Source organism: Microcebus murinus, chromosome 10 (genome assembly GCF_040939455.1).
Source record: "Microcebus murinus isolate Inina chromosome 10, M.murinus_Inina_mat1.0, whole genome shotgun sequence".
Taxonomy (NCBI): domain Eukaryota; kingdom Metazoa; phylum Chordata; class Mammalia; order Primates; family Cheirogaleidae; genus Microcebus; species Microcebus murinus.
Genome location: NC_134113.1, coordinates 18,507,293 through 18,527,499, shown reverse-complemented (window position 1 = coordinate 18,527,499; position 20,207 = coordinate 18,507,293). Strand labels below are relative to the sequence as shown.

The 20,207-nt window shown below is 41.1% G+C and overlaps 1 protein-coding gene and 1 non-coding gene across 2 annotated transcripts in view; both read right to left on the bottom strand.

Moving 5' to 3' along the window:
* The window catches only part of PAH (phenylalanine hydroxylase), a 63,013-nt gene extending 58,629 nt beyond the window's left edge, over positions 1-4,384 (bottom strand). The window contains exon 1 of the mRNA XM_012772682.2: positions 4,161-4,384. Within this exon, the coding sequence (XP_012628136.1) occupies positions 4,161-4,220 (60 nt within the window). The 5' untranslated portion in view covers positions 4,221-4,384. The remainder of the gene's footprint in view (positions 1-4,160) is intronic.
* Positions 4,385-19,556: 15,172 nt separating this feature from the next.
* LOC142873467 (U2 spliceosomal RNA) lies at positions 19,557-19,747 on the bottom strand. Its single transcript, XR_012921505.1, has one exon. It is a non-coding gene; the product is annotated as a U2 spliceosomal RNA (small nuclear RNA).
* Between the last annotated feature and the right edge of the window lie 460 nt (positions 19,748-20,207).

Sequence of the window (20,207 nt, the reverse complement as noted above, 5' to 3'; positions counted from 1 at the left end):
AGTTGACTAGCTAATTTGTTTTTCTATTTTTAGTAGAGACAGAAGTCTCACTCTTGCTTAGGCTAGTCTTGAACTCCTGACCTCAAGCAATTCTCCCACCTCAGCCTCCCAGAATGCTAGGATTACAGGCGTGAGCCACCGTGCCCCGGCCCCTTCCTAGACTTTTTAACTCCTCATTAGAGTAAATCACTGAATTCCCCTTTGCAATACCTCAGCCTCCCTCAAAGGCTCTCCTGGGGCTCACTTCTCTCAGAAAACCTGGGTGCCCCTCAGCCTTGTGCAGTATCCTCTTGGGTCCATGCATTCCATTCGGCTTCTGATACCCACTTGGGACTGGATAGCAGCCGATTCACAGACTGAGATTTGTCCTTAGAGTTCACCTACTTCAACTCCCTTGCCTCACAGATGGGGAAACTTAGGGCCAAAGAGCTAAAATGCCTCGCCTGAGTTCACACAGGTGGTGGAGGTGTGGCAAAAACTCAGGCTCCCAAGTATCAATTGTTCTACATGATTCCATTTGCTATGGACATAATGTGGGAATTTAGGTCTCTGTTTCTTGTGAAATAAAACATTCACTTTGGTCCAGTCACCAGTTACTCAATACCACTCCTAAGAGCTTGCGTTTCCGCCATGCCCAGCTCCTTTCACTCGCTGTGTCCTCCCCATACCCTCTCTAAGTCAATGCTTCTCAGTGAGTTCCTTCTCTCCATTCCAAAATTACCAGTGAGTCTCTTATAATGCAGGCCCCTGGGCCTCACCCAAACCTATCAACTTAGAATAGTTGGGGTAGGGTCTTAGAATCTTCAATATCAAAGCCATCCCAGATGATTCATAACCACAGAAAATATTGAGGTCCTTAACAAATACACAGCCAATTTTTTATCATAACTTTTTCCAAATGTATCTGCAAATTCATATATACTATATGATAAGGCGCCACTCTTTGCTGTTATTAGTATAACAGTATAAATACTAGGGTCTGACATTGAATGAGTGAGTATGCACTGTGGGCCAGGAGCCATACTTGGTACTTTTCACAGTTAATTAAACATCATCATTGGCGGCAACTAGCACTATTCTAAGGGTTACACATGTAACCTATTTAGTTTTCACAATAGCTCCCTGAGGTAGGTGCTGTTATTTTGCAAATGAAGACGTAAACTCAGCAAGAGTTGGCTTGTCCAAGAACACCTAGCTAATAAGTGTTGGAGTCTGGACTTGAACACAGATGCAACAACTCCAAAGTCCATTCTGCCTCCTAATGACAGACTCAACCAGGACATGTGAGCTGACTAACAAACACATGTATACACAGGATGGGTAAAAGATAGAGAAAAGTAGCTCAAAAACTATATAGGTAGAAATAGGGCAGGAAGAAAGACCTATTTTTTTTTTTTTTTGAGACAGAGTCTCACTCTGCTGCCCAGGCTAGAGTGCCGTGGCGTCAGCCTAGCTAGCTCACAGCAACCTCAACCTTCTGGCCTCAAGGGATCCTCTTGCCTCAGTTTCCCAAGTATGTGGGACTACAGGCATGCGCCACCTGGCTAATTTTTTCTATATATTTTTAGTTGGCCAATTAATTTCTTTCTATTTTTAGTAGAGATGGGGTCTTGCTCTTGCTCAGGCTGGTTTCAAACTCCTGACCTTGGGCAATCCTCCTGCCTCGGCCTCCCAGAGTGCTAGGATTACAGGTGTGAGCCACCGTACCCAGCCAGGAAGAAAGATTTTTTCTAGGAACCAGGAAGAAAGACTTTTGATCATTTAACAATACATTCAACAATAGAAAAATATTCTCTTTGGTTGTGTATTTTGTTATCTTTGGAAAAGAGCAGTGTACAAATATACAAGCAATACATTTTGATAAAGATATTCCAAGGGTACTAACTTTTAATCTTAGTGCTTTTTGGGGTCATGGTAGGAGGTGTATATTTGCATGTGGGAGTACACACACGCACCCACATCTGCAGTGTAAGATTACTGGAAACAAGATGCAGATCTCCTGCCATGGACACAATGTGTCTCTAAATTCAGCATTTATTTACAGGAGAAAGTATCATAGCAGAGAAAGGTACATGGTTGGAGTCGGATCTAGGTCTAAACACTGGCTTCACTGTCCTCAGCTATGATTTCTGAGTTCCTCTCTTCTAGCCCATAACCCTGCTCTATTTTTCTGTATAGTATTTATCTATAGGAAATTATATGTTCATTTTATTAATTTTTTATTGTCTGTCTCCAGCTCTAGACTATGTGCTTCACCAGGACAGAAACTCTGCTGTGCCTGGCACACAGTAGGTGCTCAATAAGTCTTTGTTGGATGACTGAACGCACGAAACCTCTCTTATAGAATTTGCATGTTTTTTGCATGTGTGAAGCACTTGACAATCACGGGCCCTCATCAAATGGTGGGGCCTTCCCACAGTCTGCACTGCGTCCAAATCCCATCCAGTGTGTATTTACCTGGTTTGGGAACTTTAAGAAGGCATAAAGTGTGTCTCTTTTGCAGAACGTCAGAGCTGGAAGGATTAGGATTAGTCCTAAAAATGAATCCAGTCCAACATCCTCCTCCCCAATTTTACAGATGTCAAACTCAGCCTCCTCGCCCCAATTAGGTGACTTCCCTATTACATTGTATCAAAGATGAGAAGGCAGGCCTCCTGACTCCACATTCAGTAGATTTTTCCATGAATAGGCTCTACCAGCTTCAGTGCCTGACATGTTGATCATCCTTCCTGCCAGTGTTTAAGATCAGTTTCTTAAACAAACAAATCAGTTCTGTCTAGACCAACACATCGACACTTTCTTATGCTCCAGGAATTGCGCTAAGAGCTTTATAAGCACTATTTCATTTAATTCTCATACCACACCTAGGACATGAAGATTTTTATTCCTGTTTTTCAAATGAATAAACCTGAAGCTCTGCTAAGTTATATGCGCTGCTTTAAATGCAGAGGTGGTGCCAGGGCATGCTCGAAACCCTCCTCTTTACTAGTGCCCCAGCTATTGGCAGTAACAGTTTGTGTATTCTCAACCTCCTAAGTGCTCTATGAATAGAGCTTTAAGTCCCCATGCTTCCCTAACCAGATCGCTGCACCTAACCCCCTCCCGTGGACATGGGGGCGCTACTGCTGGCAGCACAGAAACTAACTGCAGGATGGAGCTGGGGTCTGTCCTGGGATCTGTCTGGCTCCCACGTTGTTCCTCTTCAACAGCAACTTCTTCTGTTTTCCCAGCACCACACACCATTTGCACAGGAAATCTTTGTTTTAGGATCCAAAGAAAGTCAGTCCAAAGTTCTGCAGTCTCTCTAGTTATATCAACTTTAACACCCACCCTCCTCTTCTCTCCAGTCTCCCTGTTCTATACAGAGGATTGTTCTCCCTAATCCTACAGGTGACAGGGGACTGCAGTCTCAGATAACCTCCCACAGCTGCATCTTGGGGTGCAGGAGCATGATTTGCTGTGAACATAGAAGTCAAACTAAAGAATGTATTCTCCAGTCGTTCACCTCAAGAGAATGCCAGCAAATCCTGGGGAATGGAGGACACCCTGGGCATTATCCCCAAGCCAACTTATGGTTCTTTCACGATCTACACCTAGGAGGCTAACTAACTCCCGTTCCTTTTCCTTTCTGCTTAGTTCTCCCTTCCCAGGTCTGAGTAAGTCTCTGTCCAACTCCTCTTCATGCTTCACCTTTTCCCCAATGTGAGAAGATGTTTCTCACAATTTTGCCTTTTCAATACTTGGTTGAGAACCCTTTATAAGCATCACAGAAGAGATCTAGAAGGACCCCCATCTCCTACCCTAGATCATTAAGAACCAGCTTCTTCAGTATACAGAAGAGAAATGAAACAGAGAGGGACAGTGACTCTCCCAAAGACACACAGCTAGTTGGTGGCAGCTCTGAAAGCCAGACCCCCGATCCCTAAAGCAGCGCTCTTTCCTCTGAAAGCCACATAGGACTGATCTTGTCCCACTTGGAAACAACTGTTGAGGACATGTCTCACCTGTTGACTTGCTAGACATTCTCATCTTCAAATGAATTTGGACTTCTTGGTGAGCTTATGAAACTAAGTTACACCAACATTTCTCAGACTTCTTTCTTCCCCCCTGCAGGGAACCAAACTCCCCTACCTGAGCATCTGAGGCAGGCCCTGGCTCACCTGTCCAAAGTCGGAGAGTTTCCTGCCCAAGCCTCTGTTCTCCAGGACCACAGCTGACATGCTGGCTCCAAGAGCAAGGTCTCTAGCTCTAGAGTGAGGTCTCTAGCTCCCAGCGTCAGTCCCTCAGTCGCTGGTAGATTTGCAAACAGCACGTGGGGTTGAGGGTTTTAACGTGGCATTAGGGAGGAGAGGAGAGGTTCCAGGGGGTGTCTCCTGCCGCGTGTGCCCCACAGTAACCTCCCGGTGGGCGTCGTTCTGACGCAGTGGGCGAGGGCAGCCCACCTGCTGCTCCTCCGAGTCACCTGCCTTGGACAGAGGCCAGGAGGGGAGGGGCCCGGGAAGGTGGGGCGGAGGCCAGAGAAGCTTGACTTGGCCGCCAGCCCCGCACAATGGGAAGACGCCAGGGAGCTCAGGGCCCCACAAACCCAGTCGATTAGACAGGTTCGACACTTCTGGACTCTCAGAAGCCTGGGAAGCGAGTTCCCTGCAATTGGAGAAAACCTGCGACTGGCTGATGATAACAATTATGGTGCGTGCATCCAAAAATGATCTGTGCACCCCCCACCCCCACTGATACAGAATCGGGATCCTAATTCAGTCGTGGTTTTCTGTTTTTGTTTTTTGTCCCTTCTATCATATTAACCACTAAGCAAACTGCCTCGCTGTGCTTTGGCTTTAGAAAAACTACAGGCAGATGACATTGCGAACCCTGAGCACAGTAGCTAAAGAGCAAAGGTAAGAGTGATGGGGGCTTAAATCCAGCCTCATGTTCTCCAGGTATTTACAGAAACGCTGAGAGCTCAGAAAAGAGGATGGTGGGGCCACCTTGCTGGAATGTTTTAAGAATGTGAATAGGAATAGGAATGAAGAAATGCATTAAAATTTAGGACAGTTCTTGCCACGTAGTTGAACACTCAGTAAAGTGGAAGATATTGTTTAAAAGTATGTCTGCATAAATTTGACTTCAAATAATGACGGAGGCCAGGTGGAGTTGGAAGCATTGAGGATACAGCAGTGAATAAAATAGAGGACTCTGCCTCCACTGTCATGTTGCAATTCAAATGGACAGGCAGAAAATAAACAGATAAGTTTAGGCAGGGCTAAGCCTTCTGAAGAAAATAAAATAGGGGGGTGGGCTAGCAGTGAGCTGGTGGGTGTTTGGGGGTAGTCTTCTTCAAGCAGGCAGGAAGATGTCATCCACCACATTTTGTTTTTCAGTTGAGGGAACAGCGGCAAAGCATGAGTGGCCAGCAAGTAAAACAGAATATAAAAGAGCACTGGGAAGTTAGAGATTCAGAAAGGGGCTTCAAGGTCTTAAACATCTGCTTAATACCTTCTGGGAAAAGGTTAGTGGTCTGTGAGAAAACAAGCCAATAACAGAGGTTGCTGGAAATCCACCCCTTCTCCTCCCACTATTTTTTGACCAAATGACCAAGCATCTGCCAAAAAAAGGGAAAAAGTAAAAACGTCAGGTTTGAGATCCAAAACAAGTGGATTAACTCCTTGTTCTATCACTGATTGATTAGCTGTGTAGCTTTGGTTTTTTATTTTTGCATTCAAAAGAGGAATTTTTAGGGCTGTTGTATAGAATTCCTTGAGCCTCTATAATGTTCTAGGCTTTCTGCTGTCTGCTAAGAATATAGACATAATAAGTATAGTTTCTGTCCAAAAGGAGACCTGGGTACCTGAGTAATATTTCCTATGGTAAGTTGGAAGCTCGATGTTACTGAACATAGTTGGCCAAGACCTTGACCTCCATCCTCAAGAGAAATCCTTTATCTGACTCCAGGATTTTTCTAGTAAATGTAAAATGCAATGTTTTCCTCAACCCCTGGATTGCCTTACAAACATTATTTCATCCCTTGATGCTGCTAATGTTCTAAAAAGAGCAATGAATGTACAGCACCTGAAATATTACAGGCACGCAATAAATAAAAGCAAACAGTAAATAAAGCAAATTAAAGCTGCTTATTTGCATGCACACTGTGTGTTAGACACTGTGCCAAGCTCTCCAGCTGCCTGGTTTCATTTCTTCCCTTCAACAATCCTATGCACTATGCATCTCCTCTTAATAGGTAAACTGAGGCCCAGGAAGTTTAAATAAATAGCCCAAATTCAAACTATGTTTCACCCTCCACCAAGGCCCTGGCCCTCAAATACTTTTTTTTTTTTCCTGTTTGAATGAGGAGAGCATGATTTTTGGAGACAACAAAATGATAGCTCTCCTCTTTTCATCCCACAGCAGCTGAAAATGGACTTCTTAATCCTATCTCACATAAAAATGCCCCAGGTGTGGGCTGGGAGGAGAGCACATTTAATCATTTGCTGCCTCAGAGAAAAACAAAAACGAATAACTTCTTTTAAAGAAATGATTCTGGCAAAAATGGAGAATTTCTTATGCACTAAGATCAAAATTCATTTAATATGAGATTGCTTGTGCCATAAATTTTGTAGATGAATATTAAGCTATCTTCATGTTAGATTTGGGTGGAATACAATGTGTTGCTGAAATGAGAGCTGTTCTGGGTGCGAGGAAATTGAGGAGAAAGTGCAAGTCTAAAAGCTGCATCCACAAAGTCAGCTTGTATATCACTGAGATAATGTTCATGGCCATGCAAACGTGGGCGCCATGTCACAAGATGAGCAGTTGTGTACTTGGAAAACTTAGAGCTGACCTTCACTGATTTGGAAGTTGAAGATTTCCCAACTGTTGGAAGTTTACCAATCCCTTTTTGTTGAACCTCATGTGCAGAAGGTTAAGTTAATTATAATCCATGAGTTCACAGCACAGAATTAAAATGTACATGACCCCTCTCTTGTTCTATTTATTTATTCTCCTTTTTTTCTTAATTTGCCACTCCTAACTTGCCTTTTCCCAGAGGCAAATTCTTGAATATGTTTGATATTTAGCCTTGAACTTATAAAATACATAAAAATGATTGTGCCTATGTGTATTTTTCATGGACATGTGATGTTGTTGCACTATAGATTTAGTATAGTATGTAAGTGTACCATAGATTGCATAGTTTCTAACATTTTTCTATTAACTGTGTTCTTAGGATCTAGCCATGTTGCTGAACATACATCTAGTTCTTTGGTTGTCTAAATGGTGCAGAATATTCCCATGTGTATCCAGCACATTTGACTTCTCTATTCCCCAGTGATGAAAGCACCTAGGTTGTCTCAAACTCTCCTCCCTCCCCCCCAACAATGCTATAATAAACATCCTCATCCTTGTCCCCTTACAGATCGAGGGGAGAATGTTCTGGGATAGAAGACTGGGATTCTGAGTCATAGGGACCACTCATTCTTAATTTCACAAAGTACTTCCAGATTGCCCTAAAGAGTGGCTCATACCAGGTCACATGTCCACCAGCAGGCAATAGAGTTCCTGTTGTTGGGTATCCCTAATACTTGGCATTCTCCAAAGATCAGAATTTTTTTTCCAATCTGAACAGCATAAATTGGTGTCTTGTTGCTGGTTTTTTTTTTTTTTTTTTTTTTGAGACAGAGTCTTGCTTTGTTGCCCAGGCTAGAGTGAGTGCCGTGGCGTTAGCCTAGCTCACAGCAACCTCAAACTCCTGGGCTCAAGCGATCCTCCTGCCTCAGCCTCCCGAGTAGCTGGGACTACAGGCATGCGCCACCATGCCCGGCTAATTTTTTCTCTATATATTAGTTGGCCAATTAATTTCTTTCTATTTATAGTAGAGACGAGGTCTCGCTCTTGCTCAGGCTGGTTTTGAACTCCTGACCTTGAGCAATCCGCCCGTCTCGGCCTCCCAGAGAGCTAGGATTACAGGCGTGAGCCACCGCGCCCGGCCTTGTTGCTGTTTTTAATTTAAATTTTTCTTACAACTAATGAGTTTGAGCATTTCTTTATACACTTACCTATCTTAGATTTCCCATGCTGTGAATGAATAGTTCATCATCATATCCTTTGCCTGTTTTCTTACTAGGATGCCTGTCTTGCTGATTTACATCAATAATTTATATGGTCTATTATAGACACAGGGCCAAAAATGTCAATGAGTCTTGTGCCTTTTTCAGTCACTGAAGATATCATCTCCCAATATATCACTATCAGTTTGCTACCAACTGGTGTCCTTCCTTGAGCAAAGAACAACGAAAACAAGTAGTTCTGATATAATAAAAGCCTATTTTTTTAAAAAGAATTATGGTTTGTGCCATTGGAGTATTGTTTAAGAATTCCTTTTTTTACCCCTAAGTTACAAAGAGAGTCTCCTCTTCTCTATTCTATCATCCTTATAGTTTTATCTTTCCCAATTAGATCTTTAATCTACCTGCACCTCTTCTGTGTATGGACTCTGTTTTTTATTGTCCCTCCACATTGTGAGTCAACACTATGAACAAAGACGTTTCCTCCTTGACGTTGTTTATGTGGAATTTTCTGAGAGACAAGATGAAAGGATCTCAGATCTTGTCTCAGAGATGCAAAGCAGAAGATGCTTCTTTGACTTTTGGCACCACACGCGCAATTTCTCAAGATCCCACCTGTACCTGCGTCTGTTTCTGATGTTTAGTTTTATTCCACTGGTTTTTCCACTGTGTCTCGTCTTGTGTCATAACCATCCCGCATTTATCACTACAGTATGGCTTGGTAGTATATCTTATTATTTGGTTGGCAAGTCCCCTTTTAGCTTTTATTTCCCCCCCAGTTTATTCATCTATTAATGCACATTTATTATTCCATATTTCAGCTGCTATTTTGATTGGTTTAGCTTTGAATTTATTGGTTAATCTGAGGGCATTTTATAAACAGTAGCAGTAATAGTAGGCATATATGCTGGATCCAAATCTTGTTATGAATGCAGCTAAAATTTCTCCATTACTATTATGCTTGACTTAAGTTTTTGATGCAATAACCACTATCAAATGTATAAAACATCCCTTCTGTCTCTAGTGTTCTGAGACAGTTTGTTTGTTTGTATCACGAAGTATTAAATTTAATAAATGCCTTTTTTGCATTTACTGAGAAAATTATGTGATGTATTCCTTTTAGTCTATTAGTGTGGTCAATTCCACTGATAGATTTTTCAAACATTAAACTTTTCTTGGACTCTAAGATAAACTTCACTTGTTCACGATATATTAATTTTCAGTACACTATTAGATATGGTTAGCTCATATTTTATGTAGGATTTTTTTCATCTATGTTTATTAGTGAAGTGGAACTGCAATTTCATTACTTGTACTGTCATTATCTCATTTTGAAATCAAGATTACAGTAGCTGTATACAAGAAATTGTATGGCCTTCTCTGCTTTTATAATTTCTGAAATATCTTATGAAGATAGAAATTTGTTTCTTGATGATTTGTAGGCCCTCTTGTAAGTATACTGGGTCTGAAATTTGGGAAAGAGGCAGGAAAAAGTAGTAGATTATATTTCAATTTATTTCACTATTATTGATCTATTCGTGTTTCCTATTTCTTCTTATTTTATATTTTTCCAGATATTAATTCAGTCTCTCAAGGTCTTACTGAAATAAACATTTTTATTTTTTAAAGATCTATTGTGTCTGCATTTGTTTTCTTCATTTTTGCTCTGTTGTTTATTTACACCTTCTCTCATCTTGCCAGATGTTTTTCTGTTAAGAATCAGCATTTATAAAATGTAGCTTCTCTAAAGTTTGTGTTGTTTTCTATTTCACTGATTTCTCCCCATTTTTTTAAATTATTTTCTTGTTTGAGTTTGCTTTATTAGGTTTTTCCCAACTTCTTGAGTTGAACACTTAGCTCATTTGCTTTCAACTTATTTGTTTACCAATAAATACATTGAAAATGATGTATTTCTAAGCACTATTTTAGTTGTGTTCCATTACTTTGTTACATTTAATGTTTTCACTATTGTTCCATTCTAAGTTTTGAATATAATTTTCTCAAATATTCCAAGAGGTTTTATGAATATATTGTTTTAATTCAAGGTACTTGGGATATTTTTTATTTTTCGTTTTTATCTTTAACTGTATTACATTATGGTTAAAGAGTTCAATCTTTATTTTGATTCTTTGGAGTTTATTGAGGATTTCTTTGTGGCCAAGAACATATGACCTATTTTTATAAGTGATAAGCCATGCTAGCAAAGAGTAGGTATTGTTTATTTCTTATGTAAGTGTGTGTGTATATATATATAATATCTATATATTTCTTGGAGATTATATATATTGTATTTTTGTATATATGATATATACATATATATATGTAGTTAGTTATTTTTAACCCTATATGAGAGTATCTTAAGCTCAGTGTTCCTCAGCTGTGAAACAGACCTACTGTGTGCCCAGCATCCATCCATATCCACTTCGTATGGATACCCATGGGATTTGAGGGACAATAGGAATCAAGGAAAACATGAAACTCATATTGTCTATGGTGCCCTGAGCAATAAACTGTCTAAATTCATTTGGGCTCATTGCTCTTACTTACTGGCCAATGTCATGGAAGTGTGGAAAGTCTGCCTCAAAGTTATACTGATGTCTAAGAGCTGCTTGACCACTTGACAGGGAAGAAAAGGAGCTGTGGCATATACAGCTAGTTGGCCAATTTTCTCTCCTTCTCTCTCATGGAAATAGAAACTCTGAATGTTAGCTATGTTCAAGGCTTCATAAATAACAACTGCTTTTTCCATCCTTTCTTGCAGTTGAGTGTAGCTACATATCTAATATTTGACCAAAGAAATCCAAGAAGGAGTAGTCTGCCCACCATCTAAGAAGTGCCCTTTAAAGGAGGCATGTGCTTCTCCTTCCATCTTCTCCTTCTTATGGGTTGGGATACAGAAATATGGACTGGAGCAGGAGCAGCCTGATTGGATTATGAGGTAAATTTAGGAATGGGAGCCATGCTTTCCAGAGCAAAAAGAGAGAGAGAAAGAGATGAAGATAGAAGGATCCTGTTGTTGAGACTATGAAGCATCACTCTACAGTCTTGGATTGATGACTTAGACATTGTTGTAGGAGAAAAATTAACTTCTATTAATATTCTGCCTAAACTCATGATTTTAGTTTGTGTTACTCACAGCTGAATCTGATCCTAACAATATTATAAGAGACATGGGAATGATATTTAAGATGGATTTATTTGTCCTAGAACTATTCTTTTCCTCAGCAGAATTTAGAGAACACTAATGTATCATTGCAAAAACTAAGGAAAGTCCTACAAAGTCAGCCTGGTTCCTGAGCATCTTCAGAACCTCATTTCCATGGCATCCTTGTTTTCAGGCTAATTTTTCCCACAGACAACCCAGAAATCTTTAGATCACTATCAGCCAACGCCCACACAAACTCAATGTCATTAAGGTATGAAGTCATGGTTTTTATCAAAATAAGATTTCAGGCAGCTATTCCAGGAATTCTTAGCAGAACTTAGACATTACATTGGATCATAATAAAATCAGTTAGTAAATCAAGTGAATTTGATCTGAGGTCTACACACACACACACACACACACACACACACACACACATAATCTCAAGACTCTGGAGCTATTGCATTAGCATCCCTTCTGGGCAACATCTGAGTGAGATCACTGAGTGTTGTCATTCATGCACTCATTCATTCAATGAATAACTGTTGAAGATACACTATGTGGCAGGCACTGTTGTAGACACAATGAACGGGACAGTCAAGGTTACTATTCACAGTGATTTCACCTTCTGTTAGGGGACGTAAACATTAAACAAATAGATGAAAAATGGCAAGATAAACTCAGTACTTATAATGACTAACACGACATAAAGTTTTAAAAAGAGGTAAGAGACTGACAGTTTTGAGCGGGCTGATTTAAGTTAGGTGTTGAGGGGAGATCTATTTGACAAGGTAACATTTGAGCCGTGAACCGAATTATGGGAAGGTGCCAAGTGCAAAGAACTTGGGGAAGAGGTTTCTGGTAGGGGGAACACCTGTACACAATCTTTAAAATATGAGCAAGTGGGACTTTTTTGAGGAACATGCACAGGTCAGTTGAGGCTGAAGTAGAGAGAATAAAGAGGAGAGATGAGTTGGCTCAGTTTGGAGAGGTGAGCAGGGGATCAATTCATCATAACCAGTGGTGGGCTAAAGACAGCTCATACAGATTCTCCAGAGATTATTCTTCAGTAATTTCATGACTGTGTTGCTGGACACAATCACAATTAAAAACTAAATTATGTAAACTGGCAATTAAATAAGTTATATTAAAAAATGAAGGTAATAAATACCGAAAACACATTTCTTCCAATTATTTTACTGCATTTTATTACTATCTATGCTGTTAAGGTTATTTTATGTCCGTTGTATCTGTGTGGTAGAAATACTACATAATAACATGCCATGGCACATCTGCTCCTAATTCTGTGTTCAGTGACATCACAGTATGACTACTCATACCATGGAAATCAGCCAACACTTTTTGTTTGTCTTGGTTGGGCAGGGTGGGTGGGTTGCTAAACATTTACCGCCACCCCACTAACTATAACTATGGCAGCACAGTCACAAGTAGGGCTGGACTGAATCCAGATGCCTCAGAGGGCAGGGGAATGATGTCACTAGGAGTTGAAGATACTTATTAATAGGAGCAGAGCAGGCTCAGCCACTGGTTAACACAGCAGAGGACATAAAATCCAAGCAGAGCACCAGCATGGAGTTTGGTCTGAAGAAAAATCTATGGTCAAAGCTAGGGGAGGCCACCACAATGGACGAGCTTGGGAGCAAGGGTTGGTACTCAGTTGGCGAACTCAAGTACCACCACGTCCAAAAAGCTTTCTCTGACTCACTGCTCCTAGTCAGAGGTGGTCACCTCTCCTTGACTCAGATAATGCCTTGAAATTTCCACCATCAACTCACAAACTCCCCTGTGGTCTTAATTTTCACTCTTCTGTCTCCTTTCCTAGACCTGAGACCATATCTTAGTATTCCTAAATTCCTAGGACTAAGCCTAGTGCCTGATGCGTATTAAGCACTTGATTCTTATTAGCATCATCAGAAATGTAGAAAAATATACACAAAAGAGTTTGGGGCAAGATTACTCTAAAAAGTGTGGGGAGAAATGAAATCTTCAACACTAAGGAAATAACTACATTAATTACAATTCATTCATGTAATAGATGCAGCTACAAAATATTATTTTAAAAATCGTAAAAAAGTATGATATCTTAAAATCAACACAATTAAACTAGTTACTGATAAAAGTAAGATATAAAGCCTTGTATTCTCCATTATGTAAATACGTCAAGAAGCATACACATAAAAAAGGAAAAAGAAAGAAAGAAGGAAAAAAATAAAAAAGAAAGAATCCAACCCAGGAAGAGGCATTTTGTCTAGATTGTCAGATTAAGAGTGATATTTTGTTTGTCATATTTATACTTTCTCATTTACACGTCTATGAGGCAGAAAAGTTGTAAAGATAAAAAAGTAGTTTGCCTAGAGAAGTTGCCCAAAGCTATGCCAGGTTTCTAGTTAGAGATAAATGAAATATCCCTCAGTTTTATTCTATTTCATTCTCTCTGGGAAGAGAAAAACATAAAAATTAATTCAGCACTTAAACATGTCTTTAGTACCAGGCACATTGCAGAGGTCATCTTCCTTCGTGCTTTCTGGGGTCCAGTGAGATTTATTTCTAGTCTGAGATACTGTGGTCTTGTGGGATAAGAAGCAAAAGATCTGAGATGATGTCAGGGTTAGAAGAAGTCCCTGTTATTCTTCCCCTTTGTCTCTCAAGGGAAACAAACTACTTAGTAGAAGGGGAGAGTGGTTTAAACACATCATCCAGTCAGAAACCCCTGGCCTCTGCAGAGACTTGGTAGGTTTGACAATTTGAAAACTTGAGTCTTTGTGACTGCAGTCATTACTGGTCTAGTAAACATTCTGGGAGGTGAATATACTAAGGCACTCAGTCCATCAGACCACGGGGTGCTCAGTTTCTTGGTAAGGCACAGACTTGATCTTGGGTATGATTCCTTCTCTCATTCCTCTGTGTCCGTCTCACTGGGGGGAAACCTGACTGAACTCTAAGGTTAAGGAGACACTTGGGGAACTATTAACAGAAATAAGTGAGATTCATTCATACATCGTAAAAATATTTATTCAGCTCTAGCTATAAATGCAGCCACTGCTCCAGGTTCCAGGCATGCAACTGCCTCCCTGAGTTTATGTTCCTTTTAGGGAATGAACATTAATCAAATCACAAGAATAAATTCAAATTTATAATCATAACAAGTGCCATGAAGGAGATATACATGACACTCCAAGAACTTTTCCCCAGGAAGTTTTCTTAATCTAAGGATATGGAGTAGTAAATATCTAGATGAAAGGGCGAGGGGAGAACCTAGGACCTTCTGGAAACTTACAGGCAGGGGGATCAGCATGAGCAGAGGTCATGTGGTGGAAACGATGTTGAACATGGTTGAAGGTGCAGCTCGAGAGCTAGGGACAGCCAAGCCGTGCAGGATTGACATGTAAACCATGGTAAGGGATTTTCATCTTCATCCTGAAAGGGCTGGAAGCCACTGAAGTGCATGGCCAGAGGGTGGCTCCTGGAGATGGGTGTTTTGACAAGACCACTGGCTGTAGCCAGGAGAGTGCAGTAGGGGACAAGAGCAGTTAAGAGGCGACTGCAGTTGTCCAGGTGAGAAGTGGCCATGGCACCTTAGACTAAAGTAGTGAGGGTGGAGATGAAGAAAGTGGGCTAGATTTGACAAAAATTTATAAGGTTGAAAAAAGGAGTTAGTTTAGATATGGTGGGCGAGGGTGTGAAGCAGGTCTGCGCTGACTCCTAAGTGTATGGAGCCAGACAACCCCGTCCTCAGCCATGGCTCCGTCCCTGCTCTGGAAGGGCCAAAGAGATCCATCTGAGCTGGTCTCTCCAGGATAGTGGCTGAGAAGACTCCTGCGGAACTAGGACTCACTGGATATTAAGGGAGGGGAACCTAGACTTTCCTCTATGTGTTGTATTTCTAAAAACAATTTTTCTGTTTGTATTTTGCTTTTTGATGTACAGAATATTTTCAAATACATTATCTGTAAAGGTACAGATTGTTATTCTCAGTTTGAAAATGAGGAAATAAACTCTGAGTAGTTAAGCGATTTGTTCAAAGTCATACAGGCCATCTGAGCCCAAATTCCACGCCCTTTTTTCTTTATTTCTGCTATTCATTTATTCATTTGATATGTGTTTACCACCTACTCACAGGCCCAGAGGTAGATTCATGGCGGAACTAATGAAGCTTCAACTTGAAGGTCCTGCATCTACTTAGACTCCAAAGCTCTTGGAGGGACCCTAGAAGTGGGTTTAGCTGGTTATATATGGTTATCTAGTTTTGTAAGTTTTTTCAAAGTACCATAGTTAAACCACAGTCAGGTACGATTGACATCTCTTTCCACTTTGACATCCTTTCTACCACACTCCCCACGTGCAGTGGCCACAGACATCTTCGAGATCCAGATAAGAAGAAGCTAAAATGGAGATATATTTGGTGTGCAGGTAGTGGATATATTGACATCATTCGCGGCCACTTTCACAGAGCATTGTTTTCCTGGTTGTTGAGATGGAAAACGAGGTTCCAGGTACACTCCTGCTGTCCACTGTGCTGAGTCTCTGGGTCTTAAGGCCTTGAGCAGGCATTTTAGATCATATTCTTTGGTGTTGGGTTCTCTTTAATCCCTGGTCTAAACAGAATTTCTTTCCTTGTCAGGAATATACTTGACGATCAAACATAAACAATTACAAGCACATACTAATTTTTTTCCTTTTTTGATGAGAATTGTGTGGAATCAACTTATCAGAACTCCTGGGTTTGTATGGCACAAATATATGGTAGTTCTACAACTACTAGTTCTGGTATATGTGTGTGTCAAGTAATATACCTTAAGTACCCATACTACCCAATAATAAAAAATTTCAATCATATGTTACAGAAAAAAATGAATTATCTTTTCATTCCCTCTAAAGATGAGAGTAAAAATTATCACATGATCAAAGAGAATGAACCAAAGAATGTAGAAAAGTTACTGTAGAGGTTTATTAGGTAATTAATTAAAAAATAGTGTTCATTTTTTTCTGGAATGTATGGCATTTTGCCAACTTTTAATAATGTGTCATTTCTTGAGATTTCTGTTCTGAAGATGTATTCATCTCCTACCTAATTTTATATTTAAAATTTTTGTATTTCTTCCCTTAAATAGAGAGCCAAAGTTTTGTAAGCCTCAGGTTCCCAAAATTCAGATGTTCCCACACACAGAAATTATGTGAACCACACAAGAAAGTACTCTGCTGACACCCAGCTTAAAGCTTATGAGAGGGGAATGGCCATAGGGTGGGTAAGTGTTAGGTGTTAGTACTGTGGGAGGCAGCAGGTGCCCTGGCTGGCTCCAGGGTTGATAGTGATAGTTAGGGAAGGAAGAGGATACCCAAGCAGAAAAGGGGAGGGTGAAGATTTCTTAGGTAGAAAGACTACCCTGAGCCTCACAGAGACATAGCATTAATCTTCACTGATTGATCTAAGTTTCAGGAATTGTTTCTAATGCAAAGCTTTGATGACTTCTGTGTGGGAGCTCTTCTAACATTGCTGCTCCCCTGGATTTCCTTGCCTCTTGCCTCGCTTCCCCCAAGGGAGTCTGCTGCCCCTACCGGTGGTCTCTCTCAGCACACTGTTGACATAGCGGTTTTGCATCCAGAATTGCCTTTTTGCTGCCCTCTTGCAAAAATGAAATATTAAGTAAAGTCCCTGAAAACAGGCACTATGTCTCTTTTCTCAATATTTGCATCCTGGAACCTACCGCATGCTTTGTATATAGGAGGTATCCAATAAATGTTTATGCAGTAGTATTTATTGAGCTCCTATCATGTGGCAAGCCCAGTATGGACACTGCAGACCACTGGTAAATGAAGCAGACACAGTCCCTGCCCTCCCAGGGCTTACGTTCTAGTATCTGTGGAAAGAATAAATGGTGGCACACATGCTGAATCATCTCAGGAAAACGTGATGTTTGGAAAAGGGTTTGAGGTAGTCAGAGTCTGTCCCCTCCAATCCCTCTTCCATAGCTCCAGACTTATCTTCCATGAATATAATGGTGTTATCTCTCTGTTTAAAAATCTCTCAGGCCATCATACCTGAACCATTTTTCTGTCATTCAAGGCTTCCCATAGCCCAGACCACCCTACCCAACCAACCCAGTTCCTTAGCACTCACCAACACAGGACCCTTGCTCCCCTCACTGTTCCCCTTCTCACACATTTGTGGAAATACTCATGCCTCTGATTGTGAGCATTTATGAAGTGCCTGCCATGCACCAAGCTCCTAGTACTCCTTGGAGAGAAAACCCAGTTGTTTGAGACGAGGAAGATATTCACATGAAAAGATCACTGGTGATCCCAGGGAGCCCGTGCCAGGTGGCAAATGAGGCCTCAGACCTGCAAGGAAGGGGAGGATTTTTTTTTTTTCTGAGTCCATTAAATTAATTAAAAGTGTTTTGCACGCCACTTTCTGTATCACAGATACATACACCTTACACCCTCTAAACAACTTTGGCCCCCAAAGTCCATATATTCATTCAACAAGTGTTTACTGAGCACCTGCCTTAGTCTGGACACCACGCTGAGGGCTGGGCCTGCAAAACGGGTGAAGCAGAATTCCCACTCTTAGGGAGCTTCAAGGGCAGCCGGCTCTCATCCAGAGAACATGGGAGGCTATCGAATGGTTTTGAGCAGAAGAGCAGTGGGGTATGTTATGCTTTGAAAAGAGCACTTTGTCTCGGATGTGATATAAAGTACCACTTCTTTACGCTTTCATGCATTTCATATGTGTGACTATGTCATTTAGTTAGATTATTGTTGTGGCAGTGAGGAGAAGGTATTTGAGGGAGATGAAACTGGACATGGGATGGCCGGAGCTGGGAGAATATTGCAATAAGACAATGATGTCCGTGATAGAGAGGAGGGAAATGCTTTAAATACATAACTGTGCATTTTATGTGTATATATCATTACATGTGTACACATACCGTGTCTATGTGTGTATTATAATTTACATTATATACATTCGTCCTTCCTTTATATTATAATTTACATTATATACAGTATCTGTCTATCTATATAAAGTTGTTAAGACGTGGAGATTGGGGCGTGAGCGTGTGAGCTAGGTTATGGAGGCAGAGTGTAGGATGACCCCCTGCATATTTATAGGACTATCTTAACTTCTTTAACAGAAGAGATTAGTTATTCACGCGTCCGCGTAATGGAAACTGTGTCTTAGCACCTTGAATGCCTCTAGGAAAATAGTACCCCATCTTCAGTGTCCTAAAGGACTCCCACGTAGCTTGTGGAAGAGCCGATTGGCCAGATTCTGATTTGGTGGGTCTCGGATGAAGCTTCGGAATCTTAATATTAACAGACATCTCACTTATCTCAAATTTGTGAATCGTGGGGAAGAGCAATACAGACAGTGCTCTGTGGTTGAACTGTATGGAGAAGAATTAATAGAATCGAATTGAGTGGTACTGAATGAATCCAATTGCAGAATTTTCACAGTCTCCGCTGCAGTTTGGGAAATCACCAGCAGGTGGCGAGCGACCCACACAACTCGGAAATGGGGCTCGATCGCTTCCGGGCACCCAAATCCCAGACCAAGAACTGTCCAGGCTGTAGAGGGGAATCCTACTTCCATGCAAAGCTGTTGGCGACAGAGGTGAGTGTCATCCCTTTGCACGTGCATCCCGATGCGTCCAATGGCGCACCTCTTGCTCTGGTCCCCAGGACTAAAGGCATACCGACCGCATGGTGCCGCCTTCTTACTCCCAGGAGCCATAATCTTGGCACCAGCAAGGACTGACCTCACGTCTGGAAGGCTGAGGATGACGTCAGCTGCCCCCTGAAGGCTCATGGCAGAAAAGGACAGCAAAAACGTTTGTTCACAGAGAGGAGTGGTTGCCACTAGAGGGTCATGTGGCCATGCCTGTATTGCCTGTATAGTCAGAATTGGAGGTGAGGCATCTTAACCCTCTCATTTTGTAAAGCCTGAGAGAGGATGAGCAGCTTGCCACGGTTCACAGAGCTAGAAAGTTCCAGAACTTCCTGGAGTCTGTGTCTTTAAGTGACTTCTGTGTGTGTGTGTGTGTATGTGTGTTCAGTTCATCAGTGTCTGTTCATGAATTGTCATATAGAAGAAGCTTAGGGGCCACCATCTGGTTGGAGAAGAGGTGACTTTAGGATGTGTTTGTATAACAAATCCATTGCTTTTACCTAGATTGTGTATTTATTTGGGGGGTAGCCTGGCAGATGGGGGAAGGTGGGAACACAAAGAGAATGGTGCCTGGGGACTGAAGGTTCTCCGTTGCTACCCCCACTTCGTGTTTTAATGGACTTTCTTTTCTTATACACCTTCTTTTCTTTTCTTTCTTTTTTTACTTTTTTGGTGCACCATTCCTGGAAGTACTGCAATACCAGGTCGATGCGTGGAGTGGACGGAGCAAGCTCCTATTCCATTTCCCTGCTCCAAAAATTCATTTAATATATTGTCCTTGGATAGAGGATGTATCAGATATTAAACTGATAAGAACAGATACTACACTTGATCTTAGCCAAAAGGCCGAGAAGCGACATACATATACACCTTCTTTTCTGTCTACTAAAGTTTATTGAAAGCTATGATTGTGTCTTATTTCTCTCTGATTATGCTCCATAGTTATTTGATGAATCAGTAAGTATATCAACCTTGATCATTTTTAGATCTCAATGGTATTTTCTAACATCGTAAATGAATAGCATATACCTCTTGTTATAACCTCGTGTTATATATATCAGTATGCTTGTACTTATTTAACACATATCCAGTGTCTACTATGTGTCAGGCACTGTTGTCGATATTTCACAAAAAGTAACTCATTTAATCTTGTCTTTGTTGCTGTTTCTTTAAGATTCCATGTCAGTGAATATCCACCTATTAGAAATTACTCTTTTTCTCCATGACCCCTACCCCACCGCCATCATTCCTCCTTTCTCCTCCCCAAAGGGCTGAAAATCAGTTACCAGCCCCTGCCAATGCTGCAAATACTAGGCCC